Source organism: Stylophora pistillata, chromosome 3 (genome assembly GCF_964205215.1).
Source record: "Stylophora pistillata chromosome 3, jaStyPist1.2, whole genome shotgun sequence".
In the NCBI taxonomy this organism is placed as follows: Eukaryota; Metazoa; Cnidaria; class Anthozoa; order Scleractinia; family Pocilloporidae; genus Stylophora; species Stylophora pistillata.
In genome coordinates, this window is record NC_142521.1 from 2530243 (window position 1) to 2545443 (window position 15201).

The window sequence follows — 15201 nt, forward strand, 5'->3', positions numbered from 1 at the left end:
AGGCCAAATTTATAGCATGATGGAGTGAAACTAAAAAAATTTGGTTGAAGACCAGTGTAGGTTTTTTTTTTATGAAAAACTGAAAAAACAGAATCACTGGAAGGGTTGTCCATAAATATATCAAGAAAGGAGAGGCAGTTTGCCATCATTCCCTTTCTCGAAAGTGAATTTTATGTTAGGGTGCCGCGAATTAATGTATTAAAAAAATGACATAGCATCCTGTTCATTGTGAAAGACACAAAAAGTGTCGTCAACATAACGCCTTTAAAGTAGAGGGTGAGTCGAATGGTTAAAATTATTTAGCCATGTTTCCTCGTGGAAACCAAGAAAAAGATTAGCTAGGATGGGTGCTAACGGAGAACCCATCGCTACGCCATCAACTTGATCATAAAATTTTCCATTAAAAAGAAAACGAGTCTCGGCTGTAGCGAATGAAAACAATTTCTTCAGGTCGGATTTTTTGATAGAAAATTTAGAGTCATGCTTGAAAATAAGATCAACGGCAATATCGGTAGTTTCATTTAGCGGAATATTGGTAAATAGACTTTCAACATCGAAGGAAATTAGAAACTTGTTGTTAAAATCGAAACTCCTGAGCTCTTCAACAAAAGCGGAGTGAATCTTTGACCGAATACTTACTAGGTAAAAGTGGAGCAAAAAGATATATTTAAAATACCCCTCTTTAGATGTATTTAGATATATTTAAAATACCCCTCTTCTGTGGAACCTGGATTAAGCAGTCAACCTGCATTAACCGGTCGCCCCGCCATTCCCTGTGGATGGTTGCTTGATACAGGTTCGACCGTAGTAATTTGGGTGTTTTATTTTAATTTGACAGACTACCTTAAGAGAATCAAGGAGGAATTGGCTGCAAAAGGAATCCGCTAGTTTACGAAAAGTATCTGCTCTGCTTTGAAATCTAATTTCACTTTTGAAGGGTTTTGTTAGAGATGTTATTGAACTGCGGTGGATTGCATCTCCTATATGACAAAAATGGTTGACATTCATAGTTTTCATGCAACATGGTCGTTGAATTATTACGTTCGCTTTGTGTACAATCAAGTGTTACGAAGTCGAGGAAATAACTTGTTTCAGCTTAATAACAATGTGAAAGGGTAGAGAGAATTTTTTGAGTAACAAATTTAATGAATGGTGATACCTGACCCATTTAAGTTGATTATAAGAATCTAGTTCTAGTTCTGTTTCGCAGAGATAAAATAGAGGTTAACTTCAGTGGCCTATGAAGAGGTCTGTCATATATTTACAAATCATAATATACACCACCTTAAAGCTTTATCCTTGTATTTTAATTGCTCCAATATAATTCTCTACTTGGCCTGCTATAAGCGACGCATCCAGGTTTAAAATAGTTTGGGCCATTTCGTATAAAATGCGGTGCTAACCGCTGAACTGCTGTCACGACCCATTTAAAGGCCTTTGAAAGGTCTGGTATGATATATTTTGAAATCAAAATATACATTATCGTTAAGCTTTATCTTTCTAGTTTAATGCCTCAAAGTTTCATTCTTGGTCCGTCTTAGACGGCGCTTCGAGTTTGAAAAGAGTTTGGGCTAGATAGAGAATTGGAGGAATTAAAATATAAGGATAAAGCTTTAAGGTGGTGTATATTATGCAAGATTTGTAAATACATATGGCAGACCTCTTCATAGGCCACAGAGGTTGACCTCTATTTTACCTCTGCGAAAAAGACGCGAAGTACTTTATTTCAATGGGTCACTATTCAGACTTAAACATAACAACATAACAAGAAATTAATATTTTCCAAGAGATAAAAGGACCATATGCTAGCACAAAAATGTAGAAAAAGAGATTACATCGCGTTGTAACTTGCAAAATTGCCGAAGTTGCATAATTTTTCACTGCTTTACGAGGGAGACAACAGCTATCTAGGCGTATTTTGAACTTTTCAATTTTTTGGAGAAACAAAAGCGCGATAGAACTTTTTGATAAAATTTTCGAAAAAGGTTCATTAAAAGGGTCCTCTAGAAAATGAATTACGAAATTTTGCCACTGTCGGCGGATTCTCGGTATTTATGGTCAATGGCTCTTAATTTGTTAACCAAAGGATGGAAAGAACAGCTACCTAGCTGTTACCTAGTTATCTCAAAGGTTTCGTTTAGTTTAATTTGGGCAATATTCCTCGCGCCACGCTAGTTTTTGTGAAGAGCAACCGTGAAGACCGAGGGGTCCTGGGTTCAAGCAAGCTTGGAGCTTTCGGTTTTCCGAGAAGTGGTCATGATGAGCTCTGTGCCGTGACGTGTCTTCCAGCGTATGAAAGCCATGGCTCAAGCGAAGAGCGTGTTAGATGATATCAAAAAGGAACTAGAATGCCCGGTGTGCCAAGAGCAATTCAGTGGGAGCAATGAGCCGAAAATTCTAAAATGTCAACACACGTTTTGTAAATCCTGTCTTAACGGCTGGCTACGACAGCATGGCGGAGGAAGATTGAGCTGCCCGAAATGTCGAGTGATTACCGAATGTTCCACCAACAACATTGATTGCTTGCCAACCAACCTTGCTTGTAAAAATCTAGGAGATATCTTAAAAACTCACAGTGGCTGGGATATCAGATCACTACAGGAGAATTTATGCAAGTGCCATAGGAAAAGTCTTGAATATTACTGCGAACATTGCCAGATTTGCATATGCTCTGACTGCGTCATTGTCGAACATCGGGATTCGAACAATCACAAGATCTTGTCTGTAGAAGAAGGAGCGAAGATACAGGCAGAAATTATCACAGAAGAACTGAGATCTGTTGAAGCGAACACTTCGCATTTGATGAGCGATATTGCTACTTTAGTGGAAAGAAGAGAGAAATTTAACACTGGTATAGATCAGGCGACGATAGAGGTCCGTAACGTGGCTGAAAGGTGCATATATTTGATTCACCGACATGAAGCAAGCGTGACGGAGCAGCTGGCGAGGGAGAGATCGCTTAGCGATGATGCTATTTCCCAGGAGTTGTTGAAGCTGACTGAGAAACTGGAGAAAATGACTAGCGCTGCTATTCGTGGTAGAGCGATTCTTGAAAACCATAACATAGACGAAATGATAAATATAAAACAAGTTCTCGATGAATTGATCTCAGAGAAAGTCACACCAGCGCTTAAATATCCAGATTTAAAATACACCTCATATGCACTCCCTCGAAATTTCACCACAGGGAAGCTGTTAATAACTCGCACGGAACCTTCTTTGAGTGTCGCCACTGGTGAAGGCCTGACAAAGGGTAAACGGTCAGAAGAAGCTAATTTTACCGTGACAACAAAGGATGCAAAGGGTCAGACAACTTACAGCGAAATGGACAAGGTCATTGTTGAGGTTACTTCTGTACGGAAGGGAATAAAAAACATTTCAGTTGTGGTGAAGGACTTGAAAGACGGACGTTATTCTGTTTCTTACACACCGAATTCTTTTGGCGAATTCAGGGTTTCAATCAAAGTACGAGATGAACCAATTCGCGAGAGTCCCTTTAAACTGTTCATTCACAACAACCCGAAGCAAGACTTCCTAGACTGGGCTTCTAAATTTCATGGTAAGTCAGAGAAATGATATAACCGCTAAATCTTGTTTAGAACTAAAGACTTCAACAATGACTGTTAGCCTGCTTCATGTCATTTAAAGACGTCGATACACTTCCTTTCACTACTGATTAACGCTTCGGCGTGCTTTCGAATTCAAGTTTCAAGCTATCTCATGAGTCATAATGTGAAACTGTTCTCGGTCATGCGTGTTCCCAAAAGATCCTATTAAAGGAGAATATTATGAAGGGTTATTGGATTTAGGCTGGGTAGCTAAACTGAGTAGCCTTAATTTATCTTTAGGCCCAGAGTTATCAAATCTGCAGTTAAAAGAAACTCAAGGTAAGGAGCAGACAGTCCATATCCTTCACAATAACAGAATTAAATAATGAATTTTTGAAAGTACGGATTTTGACAGCAACTTTAAGCCTGTTTCGGGCCATTTCAAAGACGTAGATACCCTTTTCGCCACTGATTAGTATAAAGGTGTGCTCTCTAAGTAAACTTTCAGGTCACCTCATAAGAGGCTTGTCACCTGTCTAACAAGTAAAACCTAAACCACTGGGTAGTGAAGTTGAGTTGGTAAGATCAACATTCGTTAGCTTCTGCAGTAGTTGGTAATGATTCACCACGTCGAAGGCCTTGCATAAGCCGGAAACGCGGTACGTGTGTAGCATCCAGCATCCATATTCTCACGTGAGGCGTAAGTAGTCCAGTGGAGAGGGCGCTGGACTCTGGGTCGGACGGCCCAGGTTCACGTCCTGGCTGGGGCACTACGTTTTGGCCTTAAGCAAGTCGCTTCACTCACATTGCTTCGTCTTCTCAGATAAGACGTAAAGCCGTAGGTCCCGTCTCCTGCAGGGTTTTGGGTAGGAGACGTTAATTTCCCACGCACGAGATAACTGTGTGGTGGATATGATTTAATTTATTAGATTCGCCGACAGGCAGGGACACCGCAACAGCTCGCGCCAATTACTGCGGTCCAATAAACCCACCCATCCCACCCTAGGGGAGGACATCCACCACACAGTAATCTCATGCGTGGGAAATTAACGTCTCCTACCCCCTAACCCTGCAGGAGACGAGGCGTACGGTTTATTCGTCCTTATCCGAGAAGACTAGAATATCTATCCATTTCTTGATATTATAGAAAGGCAGCAAATTCTCCTCACTTATTTTAAGACGATGAGTATTGGTCCGGCCGGGGCTCGAACCCTCGACCTCCCGCACAACACAATCCGGCACTCTAAACGCCTCCCGGTTAGCTCAATTGGTTAGAGCGCTGGATCGTGTTGTGCGGGAGGTCGAGGGTTCGAGCCCCGGCCGGACCAATACTCATCGTCTTAAAATAAGTGAGGAGAATTTGCTACCTTTCTATAATATCAAGAAATGGATAGATATTCTAGTCTTCTCGGATAAGGACGAATAAACCGTACGCCTCGTTTTCTGCAGGGTTAGGGGGTAGGAGACGTTAATTTCCCACGCACGAGATTACTGTGAGGTGGATGTCCTCCCCTGGGGTGGGATGGGAGGGAAGGTGAGATCGTTACATGGACTGAAGCGGCTGCCAGAGGCGCCTGATAATGCTGACGTCCGATCTCAACCTTATCATTGTAACTAGACACGTTTGTTGTTTAGAGTGCTTAAGACTTTCTTACTTTCTTTCTTTCTAACCAATTGAGCTAATGTCCTCATGGGACATTAGATGGGTGGGAAGGTGACATTAGATGGATGGGTGGGAATGGGAGATCGCTACATGGACTGAAGCGGCTGCCGAGGGCGCCTGATAAAATGCTGACGTCCGATCTCAACCTTACTACATTGAGGCTGAAAAGCCCCTTTAGGGGAGCTTCAATTAACGTCGCACTGTACCAGTTGATAATTTCGATTTTAACTCAACAATTTTGGTTGTTAGGAACCCGTTGTGCATGAGATAAGTGCATAGCTGGGTGTGTGCGGCTTCTTCTTTCATATTGCTTATCGTTGGCGAGACGGTAATAGGCCTGTTATTGTTTGCGTCGCAACACCACTTTCGCAAAGAGGAGAAAAAGTGCGAATTACAGGAAAACAAACAAGTGAATAAAAACAAACAATTGAAAACAAACAATTGAATAATCTAGTAAGACTGTTGCTAGTCAAGGAGGCTGTGTTTTTCATAGGCGCGCAATCATGTCAGCTAGGTTATGAGTTTTTTTATTTGAGTATACACGAAATGCCTCTAAGAGTTAAGTATTTGCGTTAGCTTAGGCCCAGTAGTTTAAAAGAAGTCATGCAGAATGTGATTGTCTTTTTGTCGAACACCGTGGGTTTCTCTTCAGGAAGTGGGATTAGTTTTTACATGTATGATGTTATGTCAATAACAGTCACATTGGCCTTGGGATGTAACCTGATATCGCTAACAACTCTGTAAAAACGTCTCATGCATGTAACCGAGAAATTTATCGCATGGACTGAAGAAAACAGAAAAGGCGCATGCAGAGTAAGTTTAAAGGTAGCGGTGCTTTCAATAGAACTCATGCGAAATAGCATTTTGTACGGTTAGTCCATTTTAGGGTTGTCCATTTGGATAGTCCGTTGGGGCAGTCCATGGACTGGGGGCCAGCTTTTTGTCCCTCACCCGCTTTTTTCCCTTAGTTATGACTACCTTCTGGTATATAACTTTGGCAGAGAACAAACACACTTAATGCTTTGTGTTGTTTATGAACTCTTGTGTAACATGTCTAATGCGCGCACCGAAACTTATGTGCGTCAACACTTTTTCCTGCTTTAAGCTAAGGCGCACTAAATGCAAGAGCTGAACAAAGGAACGTCTCGATTTTGAAACCAAATACATTTCGGCATCCGTCAGTTATGGGGTCGTAATGACATCCACAAAAATTGCAATCTGATTACTATTTTTTTTATTTGGAACTGATATAGACGCAGAGAGAGGGTTGAGCCAACCCCATACCTTTAAAAACAGTACCTTTACTGGCAGACCCCTATATCAAAGAAAATCTTTCAGATCAGAGGAAAAGAGAAGAGCTGCACTGGGTGAGGTGAGTCCACTTTCATAGAAAGTGCATGTTCCATGTGGTAGAGGTGTCCCTCAATGAAGGCAATAGGCACAAAAGTTCCTTGGGCATTTTCTTCTCTTGGATGAAAGTTGTTATCCCTGGAATAGACAAGCCGGCTGTAGGCGGTTCAGAAGAGGGGACCAACTTTGATTTGAAAATGGACACTGAGGATCATGGTTTCCTTGTAAGCCCATACCTCAGTATGCTCACCTTACAGTCTCATGTATCGATTCAACTCAATCGGAATCATACCCCCAAAATACGTTAGCACTGCGTAGCTGTAATAAAATGTGACATGGTTAGATGCTATTCTTGTTTAAAGATTTAATGAATGTAACCGGGGGAAATTACAATTCATCGACCCAACGTTGCGACACTCCTATTTAGTGCATTCATCAGGGGTGATCTGATCGTTGCAACAAGAGGCCCTTTAATATGCTCACTAATTAGCTGCCCTTCTTTTCTGACGAGGTGTAAGTAGGCGTCAGGCAGTAAGCCGCCATCATCACGATTTAAAGCAGCGTGGGCGCGGTTGATATGTTAAGCTTCCAAACAAGGGCGCTGATGCTAGCGGTGGTTAGTGGTGATGATTTTAGAATTATCCCACCAAATTGTATGGTTAGTTACTCATGTTTGCTCCGATAAAGCTGAATTTTCTTTTTTGCAAAAGAAGACAGGTTTTTGATGCTCTTTTAAACGTGTACCAAACTGTTCGTCTGTATTGGTCTGTCCGATATACTCGTGATTGCAGTCATTGCATGGAATAGAATAATTAGCTTCGGTTCGTTGTTCTTTCGTAACAGGATCCTTAGGTGCGCGAAAATATTTCCCAAGGTCTGAAAAGTTTTTCGAGCAACTTTAACATTGTGGCTATTCAAAATTCCCCTGATGGGCTCAGTAACACCCCGGATGTAAGGTATAACAGCAAAACCAGTCGCTGATTCCTTCTCGTCAGGAGTGTTACCAGTTGTTACTGGTTTCTAACAGTTACGGGGAATTGTTTTGGTATAGCCACCTGCCTTTAGGACTTCGGAAACATATTTTTCTCCTCAACCTTGGAATCAAGTGAAGACGGTAGACAGTCAGCCTCACTCACCCCTCCTGAGTAAGGTTTTGACTACGGAATTTTGATGGTAAATAGGGTGGTGAGAGTCTAAAGCGAGATATTTGTCGGTGTGGGTCGTTTTACAATAAACACTAGTCTAAGTTCCCTTGTTCCCCTCTACGCACATTTAAATCAAGAAAGGGCAAGTGTCTATCCTTTTTACGCTCAAGGGTGAATTGGATAGACGGTTCCACTGAATTCAAATGCGATAGGAGGCGTTCTGGATACGCTGAAATGGCATCATCACCTTATCGTTTCCAGAACAAGGGTGTAACCTGTAAAGTGGCTAAAGCCCTTTGTTCTACATCTTCTATTACCATATTGGCGATGACAGCAGAGACGGGCGAACCAAAGAAAATATATTTATATTCAATGATTGCTATGGCTCATAAGGTTAGAAGTGCCCACCTCCTTAAAAATCATCCAGAACTTTTCACGTTTTGACAGTTTCAAAATCAAGACACTCATCAAAACAACAGGAGACAGCGAGACGACGCTTCAAGAGAACCTCCCTCTCCTCAAGAGCCTACCTCTGTGACATCAGCCCAGTATGGATCACCCATTCCCGAGCAATGCACAATCGAAGTAACCGGTTTGCCAGAAGATGCATCTGAGGATTTGGTGACAATCTACTTCGAAAACACCAGACGTTCTAAGGGGGGTCCTGTGTCTTCCGTAGTCATGACACCCGAACTTCGGAAGTGCCTGGTCACCTTTGAATCTCCTGATGGTAAGAATGAATGATGATAAATCATTACATTATTATATGTTTTGGTTTATTCTTAAAACGTTTTGGTAACGGTTTAAACCTTTTTTAGATGCAGAGCGGACGATAAGTTATTCATCTCATGTTTTGAGCGGAGCAAGTATACAAGTCTCACTGTTTGAAGAGGAGGAGGAAAGTGCCGTCGATTCCGGTGAAAACGGAGAAGACGAAGAGGAGGAAGACGGCATCACCATTATTGTCAGCGGCATCATGCCCTCCACCTCAGAGGATGCAGTGATCTTCTACTTTGAGAATTCTAGACGATCAGGAGGAGGCGATGTCTCCGAGATCCATTTCAACGAAAAAGGGGAAGCGATCATAACTTTTTCTGAGGTTAAAGGTAAACGACACTTTCTTTGAAAAGTCTCCAATTTGACAGATTTATTGATAAGTTCAGGTCTTTCTTGAGAAAAGGAAGTCAAGTTCAAATGATGCATATGATAAAATGTCAAGTAAACGTTCTTAAGCGTAATCGCTGTCTCTGAATATTTTGATTACATTAATATTTTTAACTTTGATATTTATTACAGACCTGCAGCGCCTTCTCGAGGAGTCACACAAAATTTACGGCCAAATGATAACAGTGGTAAGACAGCCTCCTTCGAAAAAAGTGCCGCTTGATCCATTAAGAGTTCATGTTCAAGGAATCAGCGAAACGACCACCATAGATTGTTTGACCTGTTATCTGGAAAAGTTTGTTGATGTTGAGGTTGAAAATGTGTATCTTGGTGCAAAGAATAATGCCCTGGCAGTTTTTGAAAGTGAACCAGGTAATTTTATGACTACAAAGGTTTAGTTTATAGTACTTGAATTAGATGACATTTTCATGGCTATCTTGTTTTTGAAGTCGATTCATATGCAAAAAAAAGTGGTTAGTAGTATGAGTATAAAAGAAAAATAAAAGAAGCAACATGAATGAACAATCAGTTACAACTCGAAATTTAGAGTGTAATAATGACTTTAGAGTGTTGTTACGGCTTAGTCAATCATTTTCAAACATCCTTAACCCTTTTTTCGAAACGTTGTCATACTTGTATAATTATACTTGTACTTAGGACGATACTTTTCTTCGCCACTTGCACCAAGTCCTTGTTCTGGTCAATACATCTATCTAAAGTTGCACGTTACATAAGGAAACACCGATCTTCACATTTTGTGTGTTGTGTTAACCAAAATCTTTACACCGCTAATTACACGAGTGGCAATATCACTGTTCTGCACGGATTATCTATTTCAGACTTTGAATCACTCTTGCATAAAGTTAACAAAGATAAAAAAGGCTTGGAGGGAAAGAAACCGCGCCTGGAAAGAGTAGCAGTCTGTTCATGTATTCTGGTCACGGGACTGAAGAAAGAGTCAACCGATCACACCATTGAGCTTTATTTTGACAATGAAAAACGAAGTGGTGGGAAGGATGTCTACAGAGTGGAAAGGATTAGGAAAGACCAGGCCTTAGTCTATTTCGAGGATCATACAAGTAAGAAATATGTATTGGTGTATTAAAAAGTCTCTCTGTTTTCTTTTTTCTGCGTGTTGTTTTCCTATTGCTATCACATTTTAACATTGGGGTTTTGCTACGAACTTTTCAGTTTATCTAAAACATTGTGTTTAAGGAAAACTCAAAGCCACTGTTTAGTAGATTCCTTCGGGATACTCTCATGTGATAGCTGATTTATCACTTGGAGAGGGAGGGGAGAGGTGGGATTGGAGAATTTCAGTGATTTCAAAATGAGATGTATCTGAACCCCCCCCCCCCCCCCACCAACCCCATTGAGCTCTGCAGTATTCTCATAATCCTCCAAAGGTAAGCTATGATTTTCATGATCCCACTTCCATGGTATTGACGTGCAGATACCAATCTTAAACTGACCTAACCCCCGAGACTCCCCCTCTCAGCTTTTTTTTAAATGAGGCAAGAGGATTTTATCTGGGTAACTGTTCACTCCTGTAGCTGTTCATTTCTCTTGGAGGTATATTTGTTGTGAATCTGGTGAAAATCAGCCAGTAGATATGGGAGATATTAAATAACAAGTTGGTTATGGTTTAAAGGTTTGACATAATGTAATATGAATTGGTAATACCTTGATTTCGAGTGCAATTTGGTGTTGATGAGCATGAGTATATTTTTCAAAGAAAACAAAATAAGGAATGCTAAGAACTAACCATAGCAAGGGTGTGAGGTTGGAAAGAAAGCGTACTTTTGGTAAACTGCTCTCTACAAGACTGATTACCCTACTGAATAGGATGTTGTATAGTGCAGGCTTTGTTTTTTGTATGGCACCACTTTGTCTGTTTGTTTGTCTGTTGATTGACAATACTCAAATAATACTGAAGAGTGTCTTTCACTCAGGAGTTCATGATGTCATTGCAAGAAGCCAGAGACAGGCCAACGCCCTTGACGGCGCTATCTTGGAAGTGACGCCGTACTACCCTTTCCTGGGAAACGGAGATGACGTTCAATCTAGAAGTTGATACCATGAATACATTAATCCCGGTTTATCCCAAGGTAAACTGCTACTTGAGGAGCGCAGAGTGGCTGAATTCCTACATGGCTCGATAGTCACGATTTCACCCTCGGGAAGGGACCCTTCATCAGAAGAACGAACTGAGAAGTTCAAGAGTTTCCTGCCTATCCCTAGGAAGTGTGATGTTTCTGTTCCTCCCGAAATATTTGTCGAGATCTCAAAGCCCTGGCAAGAACTAACTTTCGAGAAAGAAAAAGCAAATGGTCAGGTATCGTATGACCATAGAAGGTTGGGCTTCAAAACATTTTAGAACACTTAGAACACAAAGCGCAAAAGCTGCAATACTTGAATCTTAAAGTTGAGGACAACTCAGAACTGGTAAGCCAGGTTTGCAGCTTAACTGGTCAGAACAAGGTAGTTAAAAGCCAAAATTATTTTGTTGGAGATTTCTGGAAAGAAAAGAACATTCTCCCAAAAGCAGGATTTGTCCTCAAGAGCTCAGAGCTTCAACCCTTTGCATGGCTCTGTTTGCTTTCCGTCAGTTGTTTTTCCTCTTTCTTTACACGAGAACTTTTTTGGCAGCCGAAGTCGTGAAGCTATTTTGATAAAATTGAGGCACGAGTTAAGACTGTGACGACCCAAAAATGTCATAATTTGAGGAGGATATTTTACGTCGATCAATTTGAAGTTTCAACGACCTCCTACCCCTCCCCTCCCCCGACAACCGCCTGGTATCCCGTGGGCAACCTTTCGGACATTTGAACTTTGAAGATTGGCTCTTTAAAATTCCCCTCCCCCTTTCTGGGCCAAAATTGCGTTCAATGCCCCACCCAATATTGGATGATTCTTTAGCTTCTGTTGGGTTTTTTGCTTTTAAGTCTACGAAGTGAAAGTAGTATTTAAGGCCAGTTGCTTAAGAATGCATACTCCTCAACCTTCAAACACCTCCATCTAAAAACGTGTATTATCCTTTAAAAACTTGACTCTTCAGGTTCAAATGCCCCACCACACTCAAGAAACGTTGAAATTCCCTCCCCCGATCAAATGACCGTGGGTTGCCCAGGAGCGTGAAGAAGCTTGGAATTGCGCAGTGCATTAATTTGATTTCTTTATTCTGAAGATCGGCTGTCGAAAAAACCGTACGAAAGATGATCGGACCGAGCGTAACTCAATATTGTGACGAGACAGTTTGAACTTACGTGGAAAAGAATGAACTAGATAGAGCCCTCCCGCCGAATAGACACTACTTTCCTAAGATTACTCATAAACTTTTTTTAACCAGTTCAAGCAACTGCTTTAAGTGTCAATCGTGGGAGACAAAAGCCATCAGTCATTCTTTAGTGAGTTAAGTTAGAAAATACACGCTATTATCCTTTTCTTAAACGAAATAAAAATCCAGTTCGACACTTTGGCACCTTGTTTTAAGATTCATCAGTTATTATCATTTTCACTCTCGCCACGATTTCCTTGGCCACCTGCTTCGAAATTTTCTGAAATTAGAGAAGGAAAAAACAGTCATGATGGACAGGGCAGACATGCCTATGGTCTGGTTCTAGTCAGAGGATAGAAAGAGTAAGCAACCGTGCTCTAAATAGAATCAGGTAGATGAGAGAAACGCTAATTCAAACATATGAACAGCTGAATTTCTTCTACAAGCGTTAATCTTTCCTCGAACCAAAACGCTCGGCGATATCTTAGTAAAGAAAAACCTCAGCCTTGCAAAATTGCAAGGATTATCCCCAGACTTAAGGAATAGCTATAATAAGAGCAAAATTTTTGTCATGGTTAAAAAATTTGTAGAATTCTGCATAGTAAAGAACTTGCAGTTTCGTACCTTGGTGAATTCAACATTTGAGTTTGCTCTTCGTTGCAGCGAGAGCTACAACCCGGGACAAAACTGTTGAGACATTTCAATGCAATTTTTAATTTCCCGCCGTACAACGATCATTTCCAAAAGGAACAAACTTGCCCCCCTCCCCACCCCTGGTATAATGTTATTGGGGCTTAACAGCTCAAGGATGCATTTCTTGTGTTACTGCAAACAACATTGCAATAGGCGGGTTCATGCTGACGTCATTGTTTACATTTTTGCTCATTTGCATACGGCTTTGCGTAAAGAAGGAAGCATGTTAGATACAAATTGACTTCAGGCAGCTGAAGAGCTAGAAAACCTTAGTACATGGTGAAATTTTTAGCTCTTTGGGTTTAATATTCAAGGAGAAATAGTCCATCAAAAACTGCAAAATTTCTGGGTGGCAAAAGCGCTAATGAGCTCATACATTCTATGTAAAATTTTGAGTTTTTAAACCCGTGTTGCACAAAAAGTATTCAATGCATCAGGCTCGTATTCATTGGCCGAGTTAATCGTACTTTGACCTTTCGATATTCAGAGCTGATTTGTTTTTAGCTCCATCAGAAACTGAATTGCTTATGCTAATGAGACAAATATTGTAAACAAAGATTTCCCTATAGGGGAGGGGGAAAACTATGTTTGAATTTGCGACGGTAAGCATTTTTGTCGTCAGGGTGAGTGCAAAAAAATTGGTATCTTTGTAACGTGTCTCAACAGATTTTGTCCGACGTTGTAGCTTAATAACAAAAAGTCTTAGAAGGAATGAGTCTCATTAATATCCATTTTCCTATTTTAATTTAACAAGGTAGATTTTGTGAGAATTAACTATTTGAAATATTCAGAGAGTCGCGGGAAAGAACGGATACAATTGACAGGGAACAGCAACTGAACAAAAGAATGAGAAAACCATGAAAACAAGAGTGAATCATGGAAATTCGAATGGAAGATAAAAGAGATCGCAGTGGTTTAGTTCCCAGCTCAGTTTATATCAACATTTATCTCATTTTAAAGAATAAAATGAGTAAAGTCAGTAAAGAATAAAAATGAGTAAAGGATGTGCCACTGCAAGCTATGTTAACTTCTCAACATTTATTTATTATTCACACTACGTAGCATGAGTGAGGTACATGATTGAATCAAAGTGCGCTGATCAGTGTAAAATTAATGTAAGATTGTTTGAGTTCAAATCTGTATAAAACTACTTCTGATCAATCTAATCGGGTCACTAAACTTTTACAAATGCTTTATTCCCTCTAATCGCTGGAATATTAAGAAAAATTAGGATAAATTTTTGGAAATCGAAAAATGCATCAAAATGTCAAATGAAATATAGGAAAAACTTGCAGATACACGTCTCGTTTACGTTTAGGCGGCAGTCGTCGATAAAGTCCCCGGTCTTGTAAAAAGGTGTCTTTGAATCTATTACACTTGGATGTACCGATCTTAACATCTCAAATCGTAGTGGAATAAGGCCCCTCATCCTACTTCTCAGCTAGCTGCTTGAGGAAGCGGTGGTACTAGGCTCCTATCCCACCGTTGGTTCCAGAAACTAGAGGTGTAAACAACCCTATTTCGATGTCTAACACTCGCTGCTGATACTTCCGCTTTTTCTCATCCTCTTGCTCTTTAATTTTGAAGGTTGTGGACGCTTGCTTGCTCCGGTTTCACTTGGAATTAACATGCATTATTCTAACATCGAAAAACGCTGTAACTCCCCTTCACCGAAAACCCCTTGCCTTTATGTCTAGGTCCTCATCGATTATGCTAGCATAAGTTTTGGCATAATTTGGAAAAATGAGCATAATTTTGCACTTTTTTCGAAAGTAGCACTGCCAGCATAATCGGCATATTTTTAGTTTTTTGAAGGGAACATTAGCAGAGTCATGACTTGCTTGGTCTCTCTTAGATTGATTCTTTTCAAGTTCTGTCTATGGTTCAGTGTATTTTCATTCGTCTAGGTGAGGGAAAGAAGGTTACCGCAATACTGCGTCGTTGGCCTTTTAAAGGACTGGGCACACCAGAAGTAAAGATTGCGTCGGTCCCAATTCCCGCTTTCACGGAAGGTGCCCCTGGTTCATCCATCTTCAGCGGCTTCAGAGAAAGTTTTGAGCATACTCTCAGCTTCGTTCAATGAGCAGCAAGAGAGTGTACTGTCAGATTACTTACAAGCAAGTGTGATGCTGCAATATAACAAGCGCTAAGCTATATCAGAACACGTTAAATGTGATACTAACATAGTACATTTTGACACATTAAGTCTGGAATGAAGTTCAGTAGTTGGTTGTGCTTTATCAGAGTAAGCGTGTAACTCAAGATAAAGAAAATATGATGCTTAAATTATTAACAATAAATGTATAATTTGGATTTTTGGACTAGTTTTGTGTTTTTTATTTTTTAACATACATTAAGAAG

General features: G+C 40.5%; 1 protein-coding gene across 4 annotated transcripts; it reads left to right on the forward strand.

Moving 5' to 3' along the window:
• The first annotated feature begins 934 nt into the window (after nucleotides 1-934).
• LOC111327793 (uncharacterized) lies at nucleotides 935-15161 on the forward strand. Of its 4 annotated transcripts, none has more exons than XM_088751971.1 (9): nucleotides 943-3559; nucleotides 3849-3887; nucleotides 6465-6583; nucleotides 8154-8436; nucleotides 8525-8812; nucleotides 9003-9242; nucleotides 9710-9949; nucleotides 10823-10978; nucleotides 14748-15161. In XM_088751971.1, the coding sequence occupies exons 1-8, from the start codon at nucleotides 2293-2295 to the stop codon at nucleotides 10942-10944; spliced, it is 2598 nt and encodes an 865-aa protein (XP_088608097.1). In that variant the 5' UTR covers nucleotides 943-2292; the 3' UTR covers nucleotides 10945-10978; nucleotides 14748-15161. The 4 variants fall into 4 exon arrangements, 3 of the variants coding, with proteins under 3 accessions (XP_088608098.1, XP_088608097.1, XP_088608099.1); XR_002694564.2 differs by having other exon boundaries at nucleotides 944-3559; nucleotides 10823-11315; XM_088751972.1 differs by lacking the exon at nucleotides 14748-15161 and having other exon boundaries at nucleotides 935-3559; nucleotides 10826-13264.
• The last annotated feature ends 40 nt before the right edge of the window (nucleotides 15162-15201 follow it).

Excerpts from the sequence above, each read along its gene's own strand:
- LOC111327793 (XM_088751971.1), top strand. The coding sequence starts at position 2,293 with ATGAAAGCCATGGCTCAAGCGAAGAGCGTGTTAGATGATATCAAAAAG. Across the intron at positions 8,437-8,524 it reads CACCTTTGAATCTCCTGATG|ATGCAGAGCGGACGATAAGT; the intron begins GTAAGAATGAAT and ends AACCTTTTTTAG. Across the intron at positions 9,243-9,709 it reads AGTTTTTGAAAGTGAACCAG|ACTTTGAATCACTCTTGCAT; the intron begins GTAATTTTATGA and ends TATCTATTTCAG.